This window comes from Anabrus simplex, chromosome 1, assembly GCF_040414725.1.
Source record: "Anabrus simplex isolate iqAnaSimp1 chromosome 1, ASM4041472v1, whole genome shotgun sequence".
In the NCBI taxonomy this organism is placed as follows: domain Eukaryota; kingdom Metazoa; phylum Arthropoda; class Insecta; order Orthoptera; family Tettigoniidae; genus Anabrus; species Anabrus simplex.
The window spans coordinates 1,791,110,014-1,791,133,956 of record NC_090265.1 but is presented as its reverse complement, the minus strand read 5'-3'; the positions used below and the strand labels follow the sequence as shown (position 1 = coordinate 1,791,133,956).

General features: G+C 36.8%; 1 protein-coding gene across 2 annotated transcripts in view; it reads left to right on the top strand.

Annotated features, from left to right (window-relative positions):
- The window catches only part of LOC136858771 (tubulin polyglutamylase ttll-4), a 407,488-nt gene that overhangs the window by 348,623 nt on the left and 34,922 nt on the right, over nucleotides 1–23,943 (top strand). For both annotated transcript variants that reach the window (XM_067138563.2, XM_067138562.2), the window contains one exon: nucleotides 23,557–23,645. In XM_067138563.2, coding sequence (XP_066994664.2) covers nucleotides 23,557–23,645 — 89 coding nt within the window. The remainder of the gene's footprint in view (nucleotides 1–23,556; nucleotides 23,646–23,943) is intronic.

Genomic DNA, 23,943 nt, shown 5'->3' with positions numbered 1-23,943 from the left:
GAAAAAGGAGGAGGAAAAGTCAATGGAATCTCTCACTTCAACTGAGAGTCGGGAGAAGTGCAAACTGTAGGAAACGGTGAAAAGTTTTGTAGAAAAACACCACCCGAATAAGGCTGTAGCAGTACGAGCAATGAATCAATTCAATGACAATACAGTGTCACATTTTCATGAAATCCTCAAAAAAGAGGCAAAAGAAACAGTCACTGGACAGGTTCCTCGTTAAAGTTGCATGAAAAGAAAACCATTCCAGTGAGCCAACAGATAGCAGTGATTCTGTTAGTGAAATTCGTGCTACACAAAAACTCTTCTCATGTCATTTCTCGTCTCCCTCACACCAACAATGATTCTATTGCAAGGTAAACTGCAATTTGATTTGTTTTACGTTATATTTTGTTTTAGAAATGGTATGCGAATAAATATTTTTGTGTTGTGGATGAATCATCCAGGTTTCAATTGTTTCTTATGGGAAAACCTGCTTTGATATACGAGCACTTTGGATTACGAGCATATTGCCGGAACGAATTATGCTCGGAATCCAAGGTTCCACTGTATTTAATTTCAGGGGTGATCATAACATACATTTGATTTGTATTAGTATTGTTTATAATCTCCCCCTTGCCGTCCTTTTCCATTATGTCTCAAGACTTTGCGACGCATGCTTGTGTTGTTAAAAATTTTCCACTTTTGGATATTCTGGATTTCTCTTTTAGAAAGTTGGCAGGTATGGTGTTATTAGCTGCTATCGCAGGAGGGCTGGTATGTGGTTGAAATGGTACATACAGCTCACCTCCAATGGGGGTGTGCCTGAAAGGGCACCACCTCAGGATAAGGACACGAGTTTGCATCATCTGAAAGATCTTGTGGGTAATGGCATTTGTTTTGGTTGTGAGATTTTGTTGTGCGAAAGATGTTAATTTCTCAAAAATTGCCTTTCTTACAAGTGAATGTTTAGCCATAAATTTCAGTCAGGATGTCATCATGTATTAAATTTCTGGCTAGTAATTCAATAAAATTTGATTGCTCGCCATATACAGAGGGGTAGTTGCTGCTACTGATTTCTTACAAAAAATACCATTACTTGTGGTTTTGCTTGCGTGTTTTTAGGTAAGCAGCGTGTTTTGAAGAAAGGCCAAAGAGGAGAGTATTTGAGTCGTTCAGTTGCAAAACGCGTTATGTCCATTTTTTTTTCTTTCTCGAAATGAGTTTATCACCGCCATTGTATGCAGCTCATCAAAATACACAATCCAGTAATGTAATACGTGAGCAAAGTCCATTTAATCCGTCCATTTAAAGGTGACAAATAACTGGAACTGCTGCAGAAGTCGTTATGTGCCGCATGTGTTATGCAGCAAAGCTCGTTATGTCCCAGAACCCTGTAAGAGGATCTTACTTACATTAACAAAGTCAGGCAACTGTGGGATAAGAGGTGAAGTAAACTGTAACAGCGATTGTGGTGGAAGCGAACAGCATATTGAAGCATGGGAAACCCTTTTATGCTATTGTGCCAGTACCAGTGGAGGAAGGGGTTCCTCTTAAGAAAGAAAAGCTCAATGACCTGAGCACATTGCTACCAAACAGTACAGGAAAGAGTGGATAATGAACGATGACCTCGTGTTCTAAGAGACGCTCTTTGACCAGCGGCAAATCTAAAACTGTGAAATGCCAGACTATGACATTGATGTGGGAGATTTTGTTGAAGACAATAACGGATTGTTATTATAACTGTACGAAATGTTAAGGAACTTATAAAACATTTTTAATGAATGATGATTTCTTGATGTAATCATAAAATCAAAGAGCGCGGATTAGATATCAAAACATTATATCCTAACCTTAAAATTATTTTCACCGGGCGAGTTGGCCATACGGTTTGGAGCGTGCAGCTGTGAGCTCGCATTCGGGAGATAGTGGGTTCGAATCCCACTGTCGGCAGCCCTGAAGATGGTTTTCCGTGGTTTCCCATTTTCACACCAGACAAATGCTGGGGCTGTACCTTAATTAAGGCCACGGCCGCTTCCTTCCCATTCCTAGGCCTTTCCTGTCCCATCGTCGCCATAAGACGTATCTGTGTCGGTGTGACGTAAAGCAAATAGCAAAAATATATATATTTTTTCATTCATGCTATATTCATAGTGTAATTCTTTCAAACGTAGCTAATAAAACATGTTCACCATAAATCTGCACATTCTATAACATATACTGCTGCACATACCTTCTAACTCCACGAAACTGCTGCAAACTTGTTATGTCCAAACATAATTGTTGGTGATTAGCACGTGGCACAACAGGTAAAACCTGTCTGAAATCTCCCCTATGAATAATAATCTGCAATGGCTGCGTGAACAGAACAAGGAGTGATACACAGCCCTGTGTCTCGCTGGAGGAAGGCCATAGAATGGGAAGGAAATTCCATGCAAAAGTAGGGAGTGTACAAGAAACATCATTCTTTTTTGTGTATAAGTTTCATTGTGTTCAATAAATAATTATTGAAGAAAAAAATTTGTTGCAGTAGTTTCTGGGCTACCCTCATATGTTCAAGCCTTGTTCTCTTTCTTTATGGGGTTGAGTATGAAGTGAGATGAATCTTTATAGCAAGATTATACAACCGGATATCCTTCCTAATGTCAACTTCCTCAGAAGTTAATGAGATGAAATGGATGATGTGATATATGGTAGAGGAAGGGAGAGGGTGAAATCTGGTGCTGGCACTGAATAGCACTAAAGGGCCTGTCATTTGATGGACAAATTGCCATTAACTAAATAATTCACGCTCACTCCATATGAGTATTGCGGAGAGATTAGGAATTGAACCCAGGCTGTTGGTAAATTTTTCCCGACCAACGGGACTCGAACTGGCTAAACACTGTGTCAAACCGTATAGACTTGTTGCCTTAACGATCATGGCTATCAAGCAGACATATTTGGAAACTACTAACAGACTAACTTCTCCTTGCATCTGTAGGCAATAAATAATACTTTTATTTTCATTTTGTTCGCTAGAGAAATTTACATACATAAGACCAGAAAGAGTGAATACTATCTGATCGTGACAAAACAGTTTTTATTTTGAAAAATGTTTTTCCTAAAATACTAAAATTGTATTCTCATCGAGTGATGTATAAGCTGTAATAATGCTGTATTATAAAGAGAGAAAGTTTGTGTGTTTGTATTGGGAGGCTAATCTCTGACTACTCAATGGATTTTAGTCATTCTTTTACCATTAGAAAACTAATTTTTAATTATTATAGGCTATATATAATTTTGCTAGTTTATCAGATTAGCTGGTAGTTTTAAAGGAGCAAGTCAGAAAAACTGTACATCTATCCTTAACAGTGAATATGGCACCTGAACTCTGTCTTGTTAACACATGGAGTCCTCCAGGTCTACTTTGAATGCATTTTTATATTAAAACGTTCACTTTCGTTTACTTCCTAGGTAGCAATTTCCAGGGAAAATAACTTTGTGTTTTGGCACATACTTTGGCCAGTAATACCCAAAATATTAGGTAAACTGTTAGTTGTATTGAAAAAGGAGTGTGCTTGCAGGATTTAGAATTAAATTTCCTACAGAAATGTCGTTATATATTTTCTTCATATTGTAACTCGTATAGTTTGCCAGATAATTACGCTTTTACATGTCAAAAGAGCATTTCGAGCATACTGCCTGGAGAGTTTGCATGTCAAGCGTGGTACAGCGGAATGGATTGTGGTCAAAATTATTATTGATACCCATTAGTGGAACAAGTCCAACAAATAATATGTTTTTTCACTCTGTGAGAGAAACTTTTCAAATACAAACAGCAATGAAAGAAAATGTGGATCACTCAAAGGAAATGTACGTCTGGAATCATAAACACGTTCACAGCTGGTGCTGGACACAAAATCAAGTTTTATTCCTATGCTGCTTTTGTGATAACTTGGCATAACAGCACATCACGGAAGGTATCTATGATGATGTATGGCATAGGTATACATTTAACAGCTACCTTATACCACAAAACACTGGTGACTCACTGGTGGAAGCAATATAGCTTTTACTGTTTGCTAAACAAGTTTCCAGTACCTCGCATTTCTACTAGATGTCCCACTCAGCTGCAGCGGACAATAGATGTTATATATTGTTGATAGAGTATGACAAACTAAGTAGAAAATTTTGGAAAAAGAGAACATTTGAAGAGACTTGAAAAAACCTTCAGGGAATTTTTCCCTGCTGTGTCCAATAATAACAAATTGATTCACAATCCCTTTTAAGAAATAACAATTTTGAAATCCACATCAAGCATAAATAAATAACAGCAGCTTATTGAAATTTTCACTGATTTTTTGTTACAGAAATAAATCTTTGTCGTTAATTGATTTTTGGTTAAGTTTAAAGGAGGAGTTTCCTGTTTGGTGGTATAAAGTAGATGTTAAATATATACCTATGTCATACATCATAGATACCCGGTGTGGTGTGCTGTCATGCGAAGTTATCACCATAGCAGCAGTCCAACTCCTTTGGCTGAACGGTCAGCGTACTGGCCTTCGGTTCCGAGGGTCCCGGGTTCGATTCCCAGCCGGGTCGGGGATTTTAACCTTAATTGATTAACTCCAATGGCACAGGGGCTGGGTGTATGTGTTTTCATCATCATTTCATCCTCATTACGACGCGCAGGTCGCCTACGGGAGTCAAATAGAAAGACCTGCACCTGGCGAGCCGAACCCACCCTGGGATATCCCGGCACTAAAAGCCATACGACATTTCATTTCACCATAGCAGCATAGGAATAAAACTTGATTTTGTGTCCAGCACCAGCAGTGAATGTGTTAATGATTCCACAATTAGAAGTAGGAAAGGATTTCCACCTATCAATACTTATTTATTGCACTTATTATGGTACAGGACCGGTTTTGACCCTTTACATAGGGTCATCTTTAGCTGAACCATACATTCACATCTATGTCATGAAGCTATGATTAAGATTACATTGTCTAGGGAATGCCATATGACAATAAACATTTGGTCACATCCAAGTGGGGCATGCCGAAACGGAATCTGGCGTGTATGTCACTATGTGCGACAATGCAATTGTATGTCTAAAATGATATGTTTTGGTCTTAAAATTGGTTTATTAAACACATCTCTACTTAAAACATATATATATAAGATGAATACAATATATATAGGAACACTTCATGCACGTTCGTGTCTTGCGTGTTGTTCAATTCATCGGTTGACTTCTGTGTTCAGGTCTTATTTACATAATTGTACACTTGGTTGCTATTCCTGGAGTTTAAATGTTATGATTTGCTTGTAAAATTGTCACGTTGTATGAATAAAAGATTTTGTCTTCATGTATATACAAAGAATAAAACACTTTCCAATTTTAAAAAAGGGTGCCATACGTATGGATAGAATTAGGCTGAAATATGTTCAGCTCTGCTGTGTGTTGAATCTTGTTGCTTTATGTTGAAATCGAATATGTTGTCCTGTGACATCCATAAAATTTGGGTGACATTTGGTTCAAAGTAGTAGCTCCTTTCCCATTTGTAGCTGTGCAGTGATGTTATATTATCTGTGGAAGATAAGATTGAGCTATGAGTGATATTTTATGTTGGAGAAATGTCTAAGGGTTGTGTATGCTAATTTGAATATGTACTTACTGTTATTGGTGTGGCTGAGTTGTGTTCGATATGCGAGCTAGTTGTTTACTACTTCGTGTTGTTCTTGGGCTCATATTAGCTGCTGTGAGGGGAAGGGAAGGAGGGGTAGGGAGAGTTGCTGTTGTGGGGGTGGAGCTAGGTGTGTTGTTTGATGTTTCTCTATCACGTGTCATGTTCTGTTTATTGATTATCTTAAGGTAAGAATTTTTTAGGGCGGGGATAACTGTAATGAAGATGATGTTAGTTTTTTCTGTAATTTCATCTGTTTGGGGCTTATGTTCAGGATTTGCATGTCGTTCTTGATGTTTGTGAAACTGTGTTTATAGTCTTCGACATGTTGGCCTATTGAGGAAAAATTATTGTGTTTTACCGCATTTATGTGTTCATTATATCGGGTTAGGAAGTTTCTACCGGTACATCTGACATAGCTTGTCTCACAGTTATTGCATTTGATACGGTATGCCCCTGGGTGGTTGTATTTGTTGTTGCTGTTGATTGTCCTGACGTTGTGTATGATGTTGGTACTGTTGTATGTAGTTTTAAATGCTATTCTTAAGTTATGTTTTTTTTTTTTAAACATTAGTAATGGGGTATATGTGTACATTGTTGAAGGTGAATAGTGCGTAATCTTTCTTGGATTTGTCTGCTTTTGTTAATTTGGTTTTGAGTTGGGATTTTATTTTGTGAATGATTTTGTTGACCATTTCTTTCTTGTATCCATTGTGTTTGGCTGTCATGAATTAGTTGTAATTCTTTGTTTAAATCTTCTTTTGTTAACAGTTTGTGTGTGTTGGGGTGGACGGAATCTATTTTGATTGCATTTGAGATATGCGTGGGTTTTCTGAATATTTTGTAAGAAAGGTGGTCTTCATGTCTGGTTATCGTTATGTCCAAGTAGTTCAGATTGCGATTGTTTTCAGTTTCCATGGTAAATTTTATATGGGGATCTATTGTGTTGAGTTTATGTAATATATCGGTTTCATTTGTGGATCTATTGTCGATGATGAAAATGTCGTCAACAAATCTACACCAAAAAAAAAAAAATTGTCGTTTTTACTAATTGATGTATGCTCTAAATGGTCTATGTAAATTTCAGCGAGTATACCAGAGGCGGGAGATCCCATCGGTAAACCCTGTTGCTGATAGATAGTATCATGAAATTTAAAGTAGTTGTTACTAAGGGCAAAATCAATTAATTTAATAAACTCTTCCATTTCTAAAGTGCTTAGAATGCTGTGACTTTTTAGATTGGATTCAATGATTTTTGTTGTTCATTTTGTGGGAATGTTGGGGTACATGTTTATTATGTCATGATGCGAGAATGTGGTATTGTTCAATCTTTAATCCTTTCGTTCTATTGCAAAAATCTATTGAATTCCGTACTGTTTTATTAGCTGAGAATATGTAGTGCGTTTTGAGGAATCTTACTACAGCATGATACACAGAGCATTCAATATACCGTTAACAAAAGGAGATTTAAACAAAGAATTACAACTAATTCATGACAGCCAAACACAATGGATACAAGAAAGAAATGATCAACAAAATTATTCACAAAATAAAATCCCAACCCAAAACCAAATTAACAAAAGCAGACAAATCCAAGAAAGATTACGCACTATTCACCTTCAACAATGTACACATATACCCCATAACTAACGTTAAAAAAAAATATAACTTAAGAATAGCATTTAAAACTACACACAACAGTATCAACATCATACACAACGTCAGGACAATCAACAGCAACAACAAATACAACCACTCAGGGGTATACCGTATCAAATGCAATAACTGTGAGACAAGCTATGTCAGATGTACCGGTAGAAACTTCCTAACCCGATATAATGAACACATAAATGCGGTAAAACACAATAATTTTTCCTCAATAGGCCAACATGTCGAAGACTATAAACACAGTTTCACAAACATCAAGAACGACATGCAAATCCTGAACATAAGCCCCAAACAGATGAAATTACAGAAAAAACTAACATCATCTTCAATACAGTTATCCCCGCCCTAAAAAATTCTTACCTTAAGATAATCAATAAACAGAACATGACACGTGATAGAGAAACATCAAACAACACACCTAGCTCCACCCCCACAACAGCAACTCTCCCTACCTCTCCTTCCCTTCCCCTCACAGCAGCTAATATGAGCCCAAGAACAACACGAAGTAGTAAACAACAAGCTTGCATATCGAACACAACTCAGCCACACCAATAACAGTAAGTACATATTCAAATTAGCATACACAACCCTTAGACATTTCTCCAACATAAAATATCACTCATAGCTCAATCTTATCTTCCACAGATAATATAACATCACTGCACAGCTACAAATGGGAAAGGAGCTACTACTTTGAACCAAATGTCACCCAAATTTTATGGACGTCACAGGACAACATATTCGATTTCAACATAAAGCAACAAGATTCAACACACAGCAGAGCTGAACATATTTCAGCCTAATTCTATCCATACGTATGGCACCCTTTTTTAAAATTGGAAAGTGTTTTATTCTTTGTATATACATGAAGACAAAATCTTTTATTCATACAACGTGACAATTTTACAAGCAAATCATAACATTTAAACTCCAGGAATAGCAACCAAGTGTACAATTATGTAAATAAGACCTGAACACAGAAGTCAACCGATGAATTGAACAACACGCAAGACACGAACGTGCATGAAGTGTTCCTATATATATTGTATTCATCTTATATATATATGTTTTAAGTAGAGATGTGTTTAATAAACCAATTTTAAGACCAAAACATATCATTTTAGACATACAATTGCATTGTCGCACATAGTGACATACACGCCAGATTCCGTTTCGGCATGCCCCATTTGGATGTGACCAAATGTTTATTGTCATATGGCATTCCCTAGACAATGTAATCTTAATCATAGCTTCATGACATAGATGTGAATGTATGGTTCAGCTAAAGATGACCCTATGTAAAGGGTCAAAACCGGTCCTGTACCATAATAAGTGCAATAAATAAGTATTGTTAGGTGGAAATCCTTTCCTATTTCTAATTGTGTAATTCGTCAGTACAGAAATGATTATAGATTACGATTGATTATTCCAGTCGTACATTTCCCTAGAGCGATTCACATTTTCTTTCATTGGTGTTTGTACCTCAAAAATTTCTCTCACAGAGTGAAAAAACATAACCTTTGAATAGGTGGACCTTTCTCTACCCTTTGATGGTGATCAGTTGTCAGTACGGACCATGATAAAATTCATAACTTATGAGATTATGGGAGGAGTTTCCTGTGTTAACGAATAAAGCCATATCAAATTTATTACCTTTTTTCATCTGCATATTTATGCAAAAAGTCTCTCTTCATGTGCCTATTTAAAAAATAAATACAGAAACAGTCGTGCTGAAAGTGATTTGAGACTCTGTTGAATTTGTGTGGTTCCTCACTTCAAAGTTATGTGCTATCCTTCTCACTGAATTCCAAGGAAGAGATCAGAAAATCAATAAAAACTTGTAGGTTAAGAGAGAAGTTTAAAATATGGCAACTAGGCCTACAAGGTGTGTAACTTCAGTCATAACTAGAGTAACTTCAGGTTACTTTAAGATTATTAAATCTTTTGCTTTCACTAAATAATTGTTGTATGCATGTCTGTTGTATGTACCTATATTTGTAAGTTAGAGGTTTGCGCTGCTCAGCTATTTATAAAAGGGCTCTATGAGTCAAATAAGTTTAGGAACTGCTGCTGTAATCAATAATGAAAAAATATTACTAAAATAGCACAATTTACAGAGTTAGGAGATAAACTTCCTTGGTCATAAATCAACAGTTTATTTGCAACTTCTACTACATACCATCCAAAAGTAAAGCAACTGAGTTATATATCTTTAATGGAAATATAGATATGATTTCTCCCTTTGTTCTCTTCAGTAGTTACTGAAGTATAGCAGATTTATTTTAAGAAGGTATGAAAAATGTCAAAATTTTCAATATTGAGAGTCTATGTTAAGATTATTGAGATTTCATTAAGACAATTATAAACAGAATATATGAAATATTTTGAGATGTTTTTATTATTTTAATTAAATGGTTCAATAAAATTTATTATTTCAAGAAAATGGTTAAATAATTTATCAGTTCTTTGGAAGTTAGGTAAATGATTCTAAGTTTATCTTCTAAAATTGGCAGATATGTTTTGTGCAACTTGTTAATTTATACTGTTTATGTGCATACATACTGTATTTGTATGTGTTCCTGTAGTCCTTAGCTATTCTTCTCATAGTCAATAAGTGCTTGGTTTTGATTTCTATTCGGATTAGCCTAAGTTTGTGATCTCTAAAAAGACAAATAATTGTGTGGCTACACAAGTCGGCTGCCAAAAATAATTGTGTTATTCGCATTGTAGTTAGATTTTCTTTACATTCAGAATTACTAGAAGTGTCTCAGGTATATTGCACTGTTCCTGGATTGAGTTTTGTATTAAAATATAATTTTCAAAAGTTCTGATCTTCTAACGTTTAGTACAAGTTCTTTAACTGGAGTTCAGTTCATACTAAGAAATGACAGTGGAATTTACAGTAACATTCGGCTAACTTAAATTAGTTTGAAGGAGGACACTTTCATGCTATCCATTGGCTGCTTGCTTGTAGAGAATCCTGGTTTCCATCATTTCTGTGATAAAAGTTATCTATCATGATAGCAAATCACATCTTTATTACTATATCTTTATGCTTGTCATTAGATTTCAATAGATAATGTCTGAGTACAAGGGTAGACCAAAATACTACAATATTTTTAATGATGTCCAATTGTGTGGTTTGTATAATGAATCATTTGGGGCCATTGTTTGACTATATGCCATAAGTTCTAATTTTGAAGAGTTAAAAGATATCTTTAAATGATTGCATGACTAACAGCCTAGTGTATAACTCTGAATGTTTGTATGCTGCAGGAAATCAGTTATTCAAATTTTTTATATTTGTTTCTTAGTGATTTTAATGCTTCTTGTAATACATGCTCAGTGTTAAAACTGGAATGCTAGAGTTCGCTATGTTTTTTCTCTGGTAAAGAGTAGTTTTAATTACTTCATACAGTATGATGTATTTGTATATAGAGCTATGAAATATGAATTTGTAGTCCTTGGTGGAGTGGGGTATCATGAGACCATAGGCTGATAATATTATTTTTTATACCACATTTGATGGACTTAAAAATTCATATTTATTATGTATCCTTAAGTCATCTTCAAACCCAAAAATATAGTACATGATGGAAAAGTTCTTGTAATTATGGGTCTCTCTGGTTTAAAAATGTTGTTTCTTTTTGGTAGCACTGAGCAAGTTGGCTGTGCGCTTAGTGTTGCGTAGCTGTGAGCTTGCATTCAGGAGATAGCGGGTTTGAATCCCACCGTTGGCAGCCCTGAAGATGGTTTTCCATGGTTTCTCATTTTCACTCTAGGCAAATGCTAGGGCTGTACCTTAGATCATGGCCACTACCTTCCCAATCATAGCCCTTTCCCATCCTTGTGTTGCCAAAAACCTTTGGTGTGTTAGTGCGACGCTAAAGAACTAACAAGAAAAATATTCTAGTAACTTTTCCTTTTGTAATAGTATCACTGTTGTAAACTGTGAACTAATTAGTAAATTATTATAAAGTATGTTTATTCTCAAAATAGACTTTCAACCTATTAGGTCGTGTTACGCACATTTAGTACGTGTTGAAGATATGTTAAGTACAGAACAAAAATGGCCAACCGGACACCAGTGGGATCCGAACCCGCAACCTTGGTCCACAGTAGGCAACTTGCATGCATTCTATAGTGTGATGGCAGTAGTACCAGACCTGTAGCTTATATCATACCTGCCAACACTTCCGATTTACTCAGAAACTTACTGTTTTTTAACTCGTGTTCAGATTTTCCGATTTATTTTTAATTCTTCCTATTTTTGACCATTATAACCTCCAGTGCGGTCAATACTCTAGGATAAAGGACAAATTCTTATGTGCTTGTGTAATTTATGCAACCTCATTTTCAAGCGTATTAATTTGATGCTTTATTTTGGGAGTGTACTATTCGTCGCCTTCATGTTCGGGATGGCAATCGTTCTGCAAGCAAGAGAGGCTAGCACGTGTTAGCGACTCAGTTAATCAGGTCTAAAGAATGAGTTTGTTATTGTGTGGTTCGCGCACTGTTAACATCGTTTCTGTGTATAATTTTGTTGGAGTTTGTAATACAGACGTGGCCGAATTATTAGAATAAAATTGGATTTTCAGAATTTATTGACATAAATTTTTGTTACATTGACAAATTAGGGAGATTGTTGTTTTAGTACTTTGTATGCCACCCTTTAGACTGAATTAGGGCCTTGATTCGCCTTGGCATCCCATTAATCAGTGTTTGGCATGCATTCCTGACGTCATTGTCCTTAAACCAGATTTCTTGGACCTTAGCAATGAGCTCATCCCGTGTTGTTATTTTGGTCTTTCTCAAATTTTTCTTGACAATAGCCGATAGATTTTCAATGGGGTTAATATCTGGGCTATTTCCAGGCCAATCCAGTAACTCTATGCCCTTCTGTTCAAAAAAAATCCATGACTTTTTTTGCTCTGTGGCATGGGGCACCATCCTGCATAAAGATGCAGTCTTCTCCTCCATACCATCGGTCCATTTGCGGTATCAGCTTGTTTTTCAGCACTTTTATGTACTGATCGTGTTTCATTGTCCCTTCAACAATGTACATTTCCCCGCAACCATGCCACGACATGACACTCCACGCCATAATTGCCGTAGGATGTTTCACGGTTTGCTGTATACATTTACAGAAAAACAATATATATACAGTCGACCTTGAACGCCTCTCCCTCCCTTCGTCACACATATTGGCAGGTCTCTTCTCCGATGGAGAAGATACTTTCATCGCTGAAGCATACCTGATGAAAGAAATAAAGCTTCCTCTAATAACTGGTCCATTACAGTGTTGTAAAATGTAGCAAACAATGGCAGGTACTTTTGTATTCCATGTGATCATAAAAGTAAATCAAATATATTAGCAGGTTTTAGCTCACAAAATGATTATAAAACCTTTGAAATACTACATACATTCTTCCATTCATCCGCTGACCAGTTTTGATGAATCTTAGCCCATTGAAGTTGCCGGGAAGCCATGGAAGGTGTAATCTTAGCCTTCTTCCGTGGTCTCTTTGCTTTCAAGCCGCTGTTGAACAACTATCTTCGTACAGATCTGGGGGATATATTAACCCCACACTGCTCCATTGTCTTGCTCAGGTCAGTACTTGTAAGTTTGCGATTACTAATCACAAGATTGTTAAGTTTTCTCGTGCTTCTGGGGCTCAAAATCTTGCTCCGTCCACACTTGCCTGCTCGGTGCTGAGCGTATACTTGTCCACCATTTTCTTTTTTTTTAATTCTATTCACTGAAGTTTGTGAAATACCTAATTTCTGGGCTATTGCTTGTTGTGTGTAAATCTTTTCAGCAAGTAAGGCCCTTACTATGCCAATTTTTCTTGGGGAAAGGTCACACTTTTTCCCCATAACCTCAAAATATTTCACTCACACAATAAATAGAACACCACTGACTCATCAGGGTTAGAACACACTTTGAATACTTCAAAATACCTTTTAGTTGAACTTTCTTACACAAAAACAATGATTAAATTGCAGTGCAAAACAGCAGAAACACAAAGGCTATGAACACTTGGCAGTAGTCACAAGGCGGGAAATCTCAGCTGAACAACATGTGCACTTCATCATTCATTTGTTCTTCATTCTTGCCAACTGTTGTCAAGCAAAAGTATCCCAGAGGTACAAAATATATCAAGTACCATTATGGGCCTGTACTACGACAGCCAGATAAAAGTGCGGTATAAATTTATTTGCCAGTTTGGACATTTATCTGGAAGTTCGGTTGACACCGCGTACTACGACTTTCGTTTATGTGCAATCTGGGAAAATATTCTCGAGTATAGCTATGCCGAAGTTGGAGAGGCTGTTAACGCTCTTATCTGGGACTTAGCTCTCATCGGGGACGCTACCGCAAAGAATCAAGATGGCTACTCATGAAGATTAATCTACATCTGCATGATGCTGTGCGAAATTAAGTTGTTACAATGTAATTTATGTATATATTTATGAAGTATGTCATGTTTCCTGTCCAGATATCACAGAATTCTAAAAGATTTCCCAAGCTAGAAAGTTGTTGCTGCTGAGTATATGAGTAGTACACACGCGGTTCACCGTAAGCTTCATGGGTAGCCGTGGTCGTTACGGCAGCAAAGTTTGCTGATAAGCAGTTTTTCGTGGGTTCGAGTCCCAATAGTCTAACATTTTTTTACCTTGTAAATTGTAGTCGGTTGGGTACTAGAGGTGATAGCACACATTTCCTAATCATTAAAATACGTGTCAAAAAGTGTGGGTTCTATTCCAAATCTATCCGCGACGCACATATGGAGTAAAGGTATACGACGTTGTTCATGGCGATTCGTCAGTCGAATGAGGATGTTAAGGAGGTTATATTTCTTTTACTTCATAACAACTTGCTACAAAAGTATTTACGCTAAAGTGAGATAAATGCTTGCCAGTTACTATTCCCACGTTGTATTGAAAAGAAAGAAACTAACTACTTATTCAGTGAGCAAACAATTTCTGAATTAATAATAAAATTAATGATCCCACGCTGCATCAATGGCATTAATTACGAATATAAACTTTACTTTCGACGTAACGCGCAACCTCGTAAATAGTACTAGACAAAAAAAATACATAACCTGAATCTTAACTTTTGCGTCCAGGTTACATTTATTTCCTATAACCGTTTCAGTTTCGTTATACAGTTAATTAATTTTAACATTTCTTCGTATGTGTATATTTCAGTCCTAATTCTGTTTTTGACCTGGACTTCCACATTATAGCTTAATAAAAGTCTGATATTGGACTATAGTAATACAATTTCAAAAGGAATAGAGCTAAACAAGCGAAAACACCAGGGAACACGTGTACCACCGCGCTAAATTTCACTATATTTTCAGTAACCTTATTACCAACCCAATAAAAATGTTACTACATCTTCCGCATTACAATACCGTAGTTAAAATCCGTTGGTAGTACGCAATAAAATATTTAACTTCTAGTTTGCAAAACTGCAGCCTACGTATCTGGCTGTTTATCTGACAGTCGTAGTACAGGCCCTATGCCTATCAGAATTAATCCACCACTTATCTACTTATGGGCATATTCAGCTATTTTAGGCACCATTAGACTGAAATCGAACTTTATTCTAATAATTTGGCCACATCTGTATATGTAAATAACTAATTATTTATAACCATTGCAATATGGTCAAAATCATTAAATATGAGTAAAATAAAATACTTAATCGCCTCACGCATGGGCGTAAATTGTAATCTAATTCAAAATATATGAATGAATAATTGAATAAATTACTAAAATAAATTAATAAAAATAATTAAGCTAAATGTCGATAATAATGGCGCCATTGTTCACCAGAATGGATCCCTCGAATTTTGATAGAGAATGATAATTCTCTCTCTCGCAGGGTATGTATATAAAGCTGCTTACTGGTACATCTGCTTCAGGCCTTGCCTAACCTTCTGAAAATGACTAAATAGGTAGGAACTGCACCCTAGGTTCATCCACTGATTCTAGAATAACTAACTATATTCTGAATAACATCCGTGCTTGAGCACCTCATCAGCACACCAAAATATATATAAAATACACACACAAAATACTGCTGGAAGACTCCATATTTACAACAACAACAAGAAAAACAGTAGGAAACCAAAAGCGAGGACCAAGCTACCATTTGCAGTTCGTCTGTTGAAAGTTCATTACAAAGCACATATATGTGGATGGATACTAACTGTCCTTGTGTATCAACATAACTTGCATATTCTCATAATTGGCACTTGTTATATCACACAGATACTGTACCTTTATAATACTCTGTTCACTGACTCTTAACACTTGGTTTAAAGATACATTCACTTGAGCAACACACGCTTGTCATTCCAAAACATAAATTATGGAAAGTCTGAAATACAGCACCCAATGGCTCTCACTGACATGTAATACCAATTTTGTGATAATTTGCTTATGTAATACCAAGCTGCCACAATTGATACAATACAATTGCCTTAAGCACTCCCCAGTTGTAAGTTATTACCACACTTCACAAACATAATAAGACCACGTTCAACAAAAGTTATGTCTCCTCTCTTCCGCTGTTTGAAATAAAGTCCAGTATACCAGTGTCCACCTCGCCATATGATTACATGCCTATATAGACCTCAGCTTCTTCTGATACGTTGAGATTGATCCTGGCCAGCCAATCACGAGTAGATCCTCTTGTGAAGACTTCGCCCTGAACCTCTCCTGGATCACATGACAATAACATCAACAGACTCTGGGGTGTTTTGCATGAGTTATAGGAACTTTCCGACTACAAAATCAATAAGGCCACCTCATCAAACTTTGGGATGCCCACATGTCTCATACAAAGTTCCTGAGTTGAAAATAACACTGTTTTCCCATCCGTTTGTACAAAACAAACTACCCATATCACATATGGAGACCTCCCAGCTTAAAATCTAATAATGACAATAATATCTCTTATTTCTGAATACTGTGCGAGGTTGTGATATTATGTACTATCACAAGTTGTAGGCCACGTGTTTTTCTTGCTGTTCTGTGCCTTTCCCCTGTCAAAGTCTTATGTTACATATGTATGTGACATATTGATCTGTATTGTATGTTATAGTTTTGTGTACTTCTGTACATTTGTGTTCATTCTTACTTCATAATTTTATTGACTTGAATGTATTTCAGGGAGTTGTGTCGGTGACAGTTTCTGGTATTTTCTCTTCACGTTATGGCCAAAAAACATAACAAATGTTATCTCCAAGTCTTCAGAGATACCTATAAAATTAAATTTCCATTCATTTGTCCGGCTCCATGGCTAAATGGTTAGCGTGCTGGCCTTTGGCCACAGGGGTCCCGGGTTCGATTCCCGGCAGGGTCAGGAATTTTAACCATAATCGGTTAATTCCGATGGCACTAGGGACGGGTGTATGTGTTGTCTTCATCCTCATTTCATCCTCATTACGACGCATGGGTCGCCTACGGGCGTCAAATCAAAAGACATGCATCTGGCGAGCCGAACTTGTCCTTGGGCACTCCCGGCACTAAAAGCCATACGCCACTTAATTTCCGTTCATTTTACAGTCTAACGAAGGAAACTATTTTGCGTTTTGTTGCGTGTGTCAATGTGATATAAGTATTAGTATTTGTATGTATGTGTCATAAATGAGAATGACTAGGTAAATTTTATTGTAACCATTTTTATGTTTTCTAAGTTTAAGGTTTTAAATTTAATGGTCAGTTCACATTGTAACTGTATATTTTTGTTTTCTAAAAGTTGGCAGCTATGTTATATCCTTTCCAACAGAACAAAGTTGACCTAGGCTACCATAGATCAATTGAATGGATGAAAACCATAACGGTATAAGTGACATTTTTTAAAAAATTAGTTAAGTGCAGGATATAACTCCAGGAGGATGTATCCTTTCACCAGAAAAGAGATACAAGTGATAGCGGCAATATTCTGCACTCTAGTGATGGGTGGTATAACTACAAATAGCATGCTTTATATGAGTGGCGACGATGTTTAAATGCCTTTTTCTCTGAATGACCAAAATGCTACTTATACCGTTATGGTTTTCATCCATTCAATTGGTAGAGCAACCAACGCAAAATTGGGAGGTTGTGGGTTCGGATCCCACTGGTGTCTGGTTGGCCCTTTTTGTTTTGTACTTAACATCTCTTCAACATGTACTAAACGTGTGTAGCACGACCTAATAGGTTGAAAATCCATATCTATTACAATGCGGTTGTGAAAACTCAATATTCATGTTTGTTCTATTGGTGAACATTATATTTCCAAATTCAATTACAAATCCATTGAAATAATTTGCTAAGTAAAATCCAAAAATGTTTTTCATTCAAAAGTTAGTGTCCTTAAATTATGAAAAAACTAGGTGAAGAGGGGCAGATAGTTCAAAATAATTGCTTTTCCATTGGTTACCAGATGGCTTACTTCAGCACTTAAATCCATTCTTATTTAATTAATTTATTTATCAGCAGTATTCTGTAAGAAGGAAGTCAGTTCCCAGACAAAACTATCTTTACATCGGTCTGTTTTCTGACCAACTTTACTTTATGGGAGCGAAAGCTGGGTGGACTCCGGATATGTTATTCATAAGTTAGAAGTAACAGACATGAAAGTAGCGAGAATGATTGCTGGTACAAACGGGTGGAAACAATGGCAGGAGGACACTCAGAATGAGGAGATAAAGGCTAATTTCGGAATGAACTCGATGGATGAAGCTGTACGCATAAACCGGCTTTGGTGGTGGAGTCATGTGCGGCGAATGGAGGAGGATAGGTTATCTAGGAGAATAATGGACTCTGTTGTGGAGGGTAAGAGACGTAGAGGGAGACCAAGACGACGATGGTTAGACTCAGTTTCTAACGATTTAAAGATAAGAGGTATAGAACTAAATGAGGTACTAGTTGCAAATAGAGGATTGTGGTGACGTTTAGTACGTTCACAGAGGCTTGCAGACTGAACGCTGAAAGGCATAACAGTCTATAATGATTATGTATGTATGTATGTATGCATGTTGTTTCTTTCTTTCTTTCTTTCTTTCTTTTTAGCAAAAACAGAAAGTAACATTGAAAGATAGTTACAAAATGTTTAACAGAGGAAATGGAGAGAATTCAGTGAACTGTGGTGCAGCAACCCTCACAGCTGATGATCAAGATTTTTCAGTCATTGAACTACCTCAGTGATTACAGCAGTGAAATCTTCTCCTTTGCCTGCATACGACCTGACAGGATATTAGATAGATAGATAGATAGATAGATAGATAGATAGATATGATGGCAAAGTTAGGGACACGTGTCCCTGTCTTACACTTAACCAGTGAAATACATAATTAACATAAAAATATATAACACTGAATAAATGAAAAAAAGAGACTGAAACAAATTACTACGATACTATGCTATCCTGCTGTACATAAAAATAACTATTATAATACACAATATAAATTAACATTTTGCTTCGTACGAAGAAATTAACATACAACAAAGAACGAATTACAATTTCAATAATAATAATAATAATAATAATAATAATAATATAGATAAACCTACTAATATTTACAATTAATTTGTCCAATTCCAGAAGTATATCACATTGACGAATGTTCAGTTTTCATGTGTTTACTGTGGGTGAAAAACATTGCCAAATGGGGATAGGGATAAGGATAACTATGCAGGAAACCACAGCTGAGTACTTTCTAACACTATTGATGAATAATAATAATAATAAGAAGAAGGACCATCTGGAGAATAAGAAGAAGAAGACGAAGAATGACCATGAGGAGAAGAAGAAACAGAAGACTGTCGCACTACGAGCTCGTTTCATAGAGATATTTTGAACACATACTTTTAAATCTTCCGTGGTTTGATATCCCTCTGACCTGCTGCGGAAGGAAGTTCCATTTACGGTTGGCCACAACAGTGAAGGAATTGTTGTAGGTTGAGGATTTATGCTTAGGAATAGCGAGCAATGTCGAGCTCAGCGCTCTGGTGTTTTTATCATGGTGTTCAGAAAGACTATGAAATCGTTCATACAGGTAAGATAGGGATTGTAAGGTAAGGATTCGATGCAATGAAGTCAGGGTATGCAGCTTGCGTCTGTCTTCAAGGCGTAGCCATCCGAGGTCGACGTAAGACTGGGTAACATGATCTGAAAATTTCAGATTACATATAAATCTTACACAGGCATTCTGTGCACGTTGTAGTTTGTCATGAAGCTCGGTTTTCACATCTTTGTAAACTACGTCATAATAATCGAATATTGGAAGAACGAGGGTTTCAACTAGTTTCTTCTTTAAGCTGAACGGAAAAGTAAATTTGAAATTGTTTAATGTGTGCAACGTAGCAAAAACTCGTCTACTCACAGATATTATCTGATCCGTCCACGAGAGGTGCTGGTCAATGGTTACTCCGAGATTTTTTACACTCTTGCAAAAGGGCAACACTCGATTTTGAAGTTGTACGTCGGGGATGGACATGCGGAAATTGTCGGAAATAAGTCTTGGGTGGGCAATTACTATAGTTTGGGACTTTTTTGGGTTCAAAATAAGTCCATGCTGGTAAGACCATTTACTTATGGCCTCTAGATCCATGTTAATTTTCTCGATTGCTGTCAAAACGTCTGTTGGTTTTGCATGGATGTAAAATTGTACGTCGTCAGCATAGATGTGACGTTTACAATGTGTCAGCTGTTTAGCTAGGTCGTTGATATAGACAGAAAATAGCAAAGGAGCAAGGGTTGACCCTTGTGGGACACCTCTTTTTTACATATTGCCACGAAGAAAATGCACCTCGATTGATGACACGTTGTTGGCGTTCGTGTAAATAAGCTCCCAACCATCTCGGAGTACTGTCGGAGAACCCTAGGTGATAAAGTTTGGATAGGAGCAACTCATGGTCTACAGAGTCAAATGCTTTGCTGAAGTCCAATAATACTAGGATAGTCAGTTTTTGCTCATCAATAGCCTGTCTTATATCGTCAGTCACGCTTAGTAAGGCAGTACATGTACTGTGATTGCGTCGGAAACTTGACTAGTGTGGGTCTAATATGTCGTGGTCGTTGAGATAGTTGGTGATTTGATTATGCACAATGTGTTCGAGTCCCTTGGCTACTATTGACAGTATATTTATACGTCTGTAGTCACTGTTTAGTCTAGGAGATTTTATCTTTGGTAAAGGCTGCACCAGGGCCATTTTCCAGACAGTTGGAAATACACTATTTTGAAGGGAGAAATTGTATATGAATGTCAATACTGGAATAATAGCGTCGATAATTTTCTTTAGCATTATAATACATATGTTGTCCACCCCTGTGGATTTAGTTTTGATTCGTATGATAGCCGCTTTCACTTGAAGGGGTGAGACATAACTAAAATAAAATTTGTCACTGTCTACGGGTGGTGTGTTGTAATTTGCACACAAAAGATTTTCTTTTGCTTCTTCGTTTAATTGTACATGGGAGGATACGAAGTGATTATTCAATTCATCAAGAGAAACTTCCAAATCGTCTATCTTGTCCGGTTTATTTAGTCCAAAATGGCGGATTGACTTCCATAAAGTAGCGGGTCTTACGTCAGGTTTTATAAGGTCATGGGCATACTGTAGTCGAGCGTTTCTTACTGTCTGAGTAGTTTTATTACGTAGTCTCTTACTGTTTGAGTAGTTTTATTACGTAGTCATTTGTAATAGATAAAGTTTTCCTCTGTCGGGTAATGTTTATATTTCCTATGAGCTGCATCCCGCTTAGCCATCATTGCTCTAATATCATCATTTAGCCACGGGGAGAGTCTTTTACAGACGTGTGCTGTTCGTATATGGGCATGTTTGTCAAAAATATGTAGTATCATGTTATTGAAAGTGGTGACCATGTCGTCAATATTAGTTTTATGAGTTATCTCCTGCCACGGCATCGAAAAAGCGTCTTCCAATAATTTTTCGTTGTTAATACGGCTATAGTCTCGGTAAGTCACGTACTTAGGTTTATGTTTAGGGCATTGCAGTGCGTAAGCCATAAAGATGATGTCATGGGCTGGTTATTTTCACAGTCGCAGGCAGCTAACTGCTTTAAGCCCTACTTCAGTGCTGATACAGACAGCGTCCATGATAGGTTCACATCCTGTTAAGATAATGATGGGGGTAGGATGAATCCTGGGAGCCTATCATTCTACGTTTCGATGATGTGCTGTTGTGGAGGTGCCTAAGGAGGAGACCTTCATTCTATTTTTGCTTAAAATTGAAAGCATTGTGGACTGAATGAAATCTGCTGATATTGTGGGGTTTCTTCATGTTAATCTAGGATGTCATGTCCTCTGGTCCAGCAGATCAGCATGAACTGCTAACTGAGGGTTAGAGAGTATCTTTCTGTACTTGAGGATGGGCATTCTGCCGTCTGAAATGTGAGGGAGCAATTGTGCAGAGTGTTGTAACCAGTACCAAGGAGTTGATTTAATGTTCCCTGATACCAGCTTCCTCATCTGGTACAGCTGAACGTCGATCATCTTAGCATGGTAGCTGCTGAGCCAATTCTGATGCGCAGTATTCAACAACGGAGTACACTAGGCCAAGTGCAGCATTAAAATTGGTAAGCTGCTCTGTTTGGAGTTCCAAGGTGGATAGTATCTGTTTCAAGTTATGTGATATTCATTCTTTTCATGCATGAACATGAATCTTGGCCAAATTATAGTGTTATTAGATTTAATTTTATTGTATTTCAGTTGAAAATATCGTTGCTGCAGATCCATCTTTGGTGAGATAGCATGTGGAGTACACTGTCTCCTTGTATGGGCTTAGATCGAGTTTGTTACTTCCATCTTTCTGTCTCGGCCTCATCCTTGGCTTTGACAATATGAAAGTGACCGAGGTATGAGTATTATTAGTCACACACCTGTGCCGAAAGGCTCAGACATGTGAGGCGCTGGTCTTCTAACTGCAACTTGGCAAGTTCAATCCTGGCTCAGTCCTGATGTCGGTGCGTAAAAGAACTCCTGCAGGACGGTATTCTGACACCTTGGAGTTTCTGAAAACCATCAGACGTAGTTAGTGGAATGTAAAACGAATATTATTATTATTATTATTTACTGCCAACACCATACGTTATGTAACCAATCCCAGTGATGAATAATGTGAAAGTGTTGATTATAGGTTTAGTTGATGTCTCTATTTCAGTGAGCTTCACAGACTAATATGTAATAATACCTTCTTCCTCGGTGAGGAAAGCAACAGGGAAACCACCTCAGCCCTATTTCCATAGTACACCTCTTCACTGACACGTGGACTACCTATGACAGCTGATAGTGTATGTTGAGGACCTAGTCAGCCTTTGGTCTGAATACTCAACATACAACTTTCTTAGACTTGGTGTGATTGTATAACTTTATTTTAATTATTGTTAAAGAACATTAAAAATTGTTTTTTCATTATATAGACTAAACATTTCAAGTGTCACAACTTTTTATGAGTTTGTAGTAATTTTTAAATCAGTGTAAGTGATCTATTAGAAACTTGCACGCCAACAGTGACATACTAGTTGGAGAATAAACTTTATCACTAATACATTTATAGTATGTGCCCTGTTTCCATCAGATATCTGGATCTAAACTGAACATTTCTCAAAAATATTTTGAGGAACGTGGAATAGTTCTAAATGACATTTTCAGAATTTAATATCAGGCTCCTATTATTCAGATTCCCCATAGATCTATGGCCCTATGATTTGTGATCAATACATGTAGTAATGTAAAATTGCAATCCTGTTTTGACTTTCTTTCTAAAATCTGAAGTAAGATGACCTATTTATCTTAGTTACTAATGTTAATTCTCTCACCCCACTCCACAATTATTGTTTTAATATAGTGATTTTAAAGAGAAATGTGGAATTTCTTGGTTTATTGCTGGACTAATCTTTTGCAAGACAGAATAATAACCAATTTTATGCTACTTGCATTTGAGTAGAAATTATCTACTGTATGTAGTTTAATTAGGTTTTATATTTGGTAGAGTAAAATGGCCATGTGTAGAAACATGCAACGTAACAATAAATGGAGAACTGACTGATGTATTACCTCATATGTAATATGAAAATTAAGATGTGTTCCTTGTGATTTTGCATTGACAGCATTGAACTACTTACAAGGCAAATTGAAACTAATGTTACAGATGTTTTATTTCCTGCTGGAATGTTTTCCATATATGAAACTGTTGTTCTGTCTTCCAGTTATCTGCCAGCCAGCCTGTCCTTCCTTTGACAGAAATGAATTCTGCCGGGTGGGAAGACAAGAACGAAGAAAAGAACCATCCAGAACGGTATGTGCATTATTGTTTGCCATTGAAATGATTTTGTCAGAAACGTGTTTTATAGATACTACTACTACTACTACTACTACTACTACTACTACTACTACTAAACATGATGCTTGGTTGTTCATAAAGATGTAGATTGGATTATTCCTTTTCAGTAAAAGAAAAGATCTCTGTTCTATGGGCCTATCTTCCATACGGTTAATGATCGACTAAGAATATAGAAATTTCTTTAAACCAAAGGCAACACAATTTAGGTAGTTTCAAGGATGTGAGAAAGACCTGAAGACAAAATTAGCAGCAA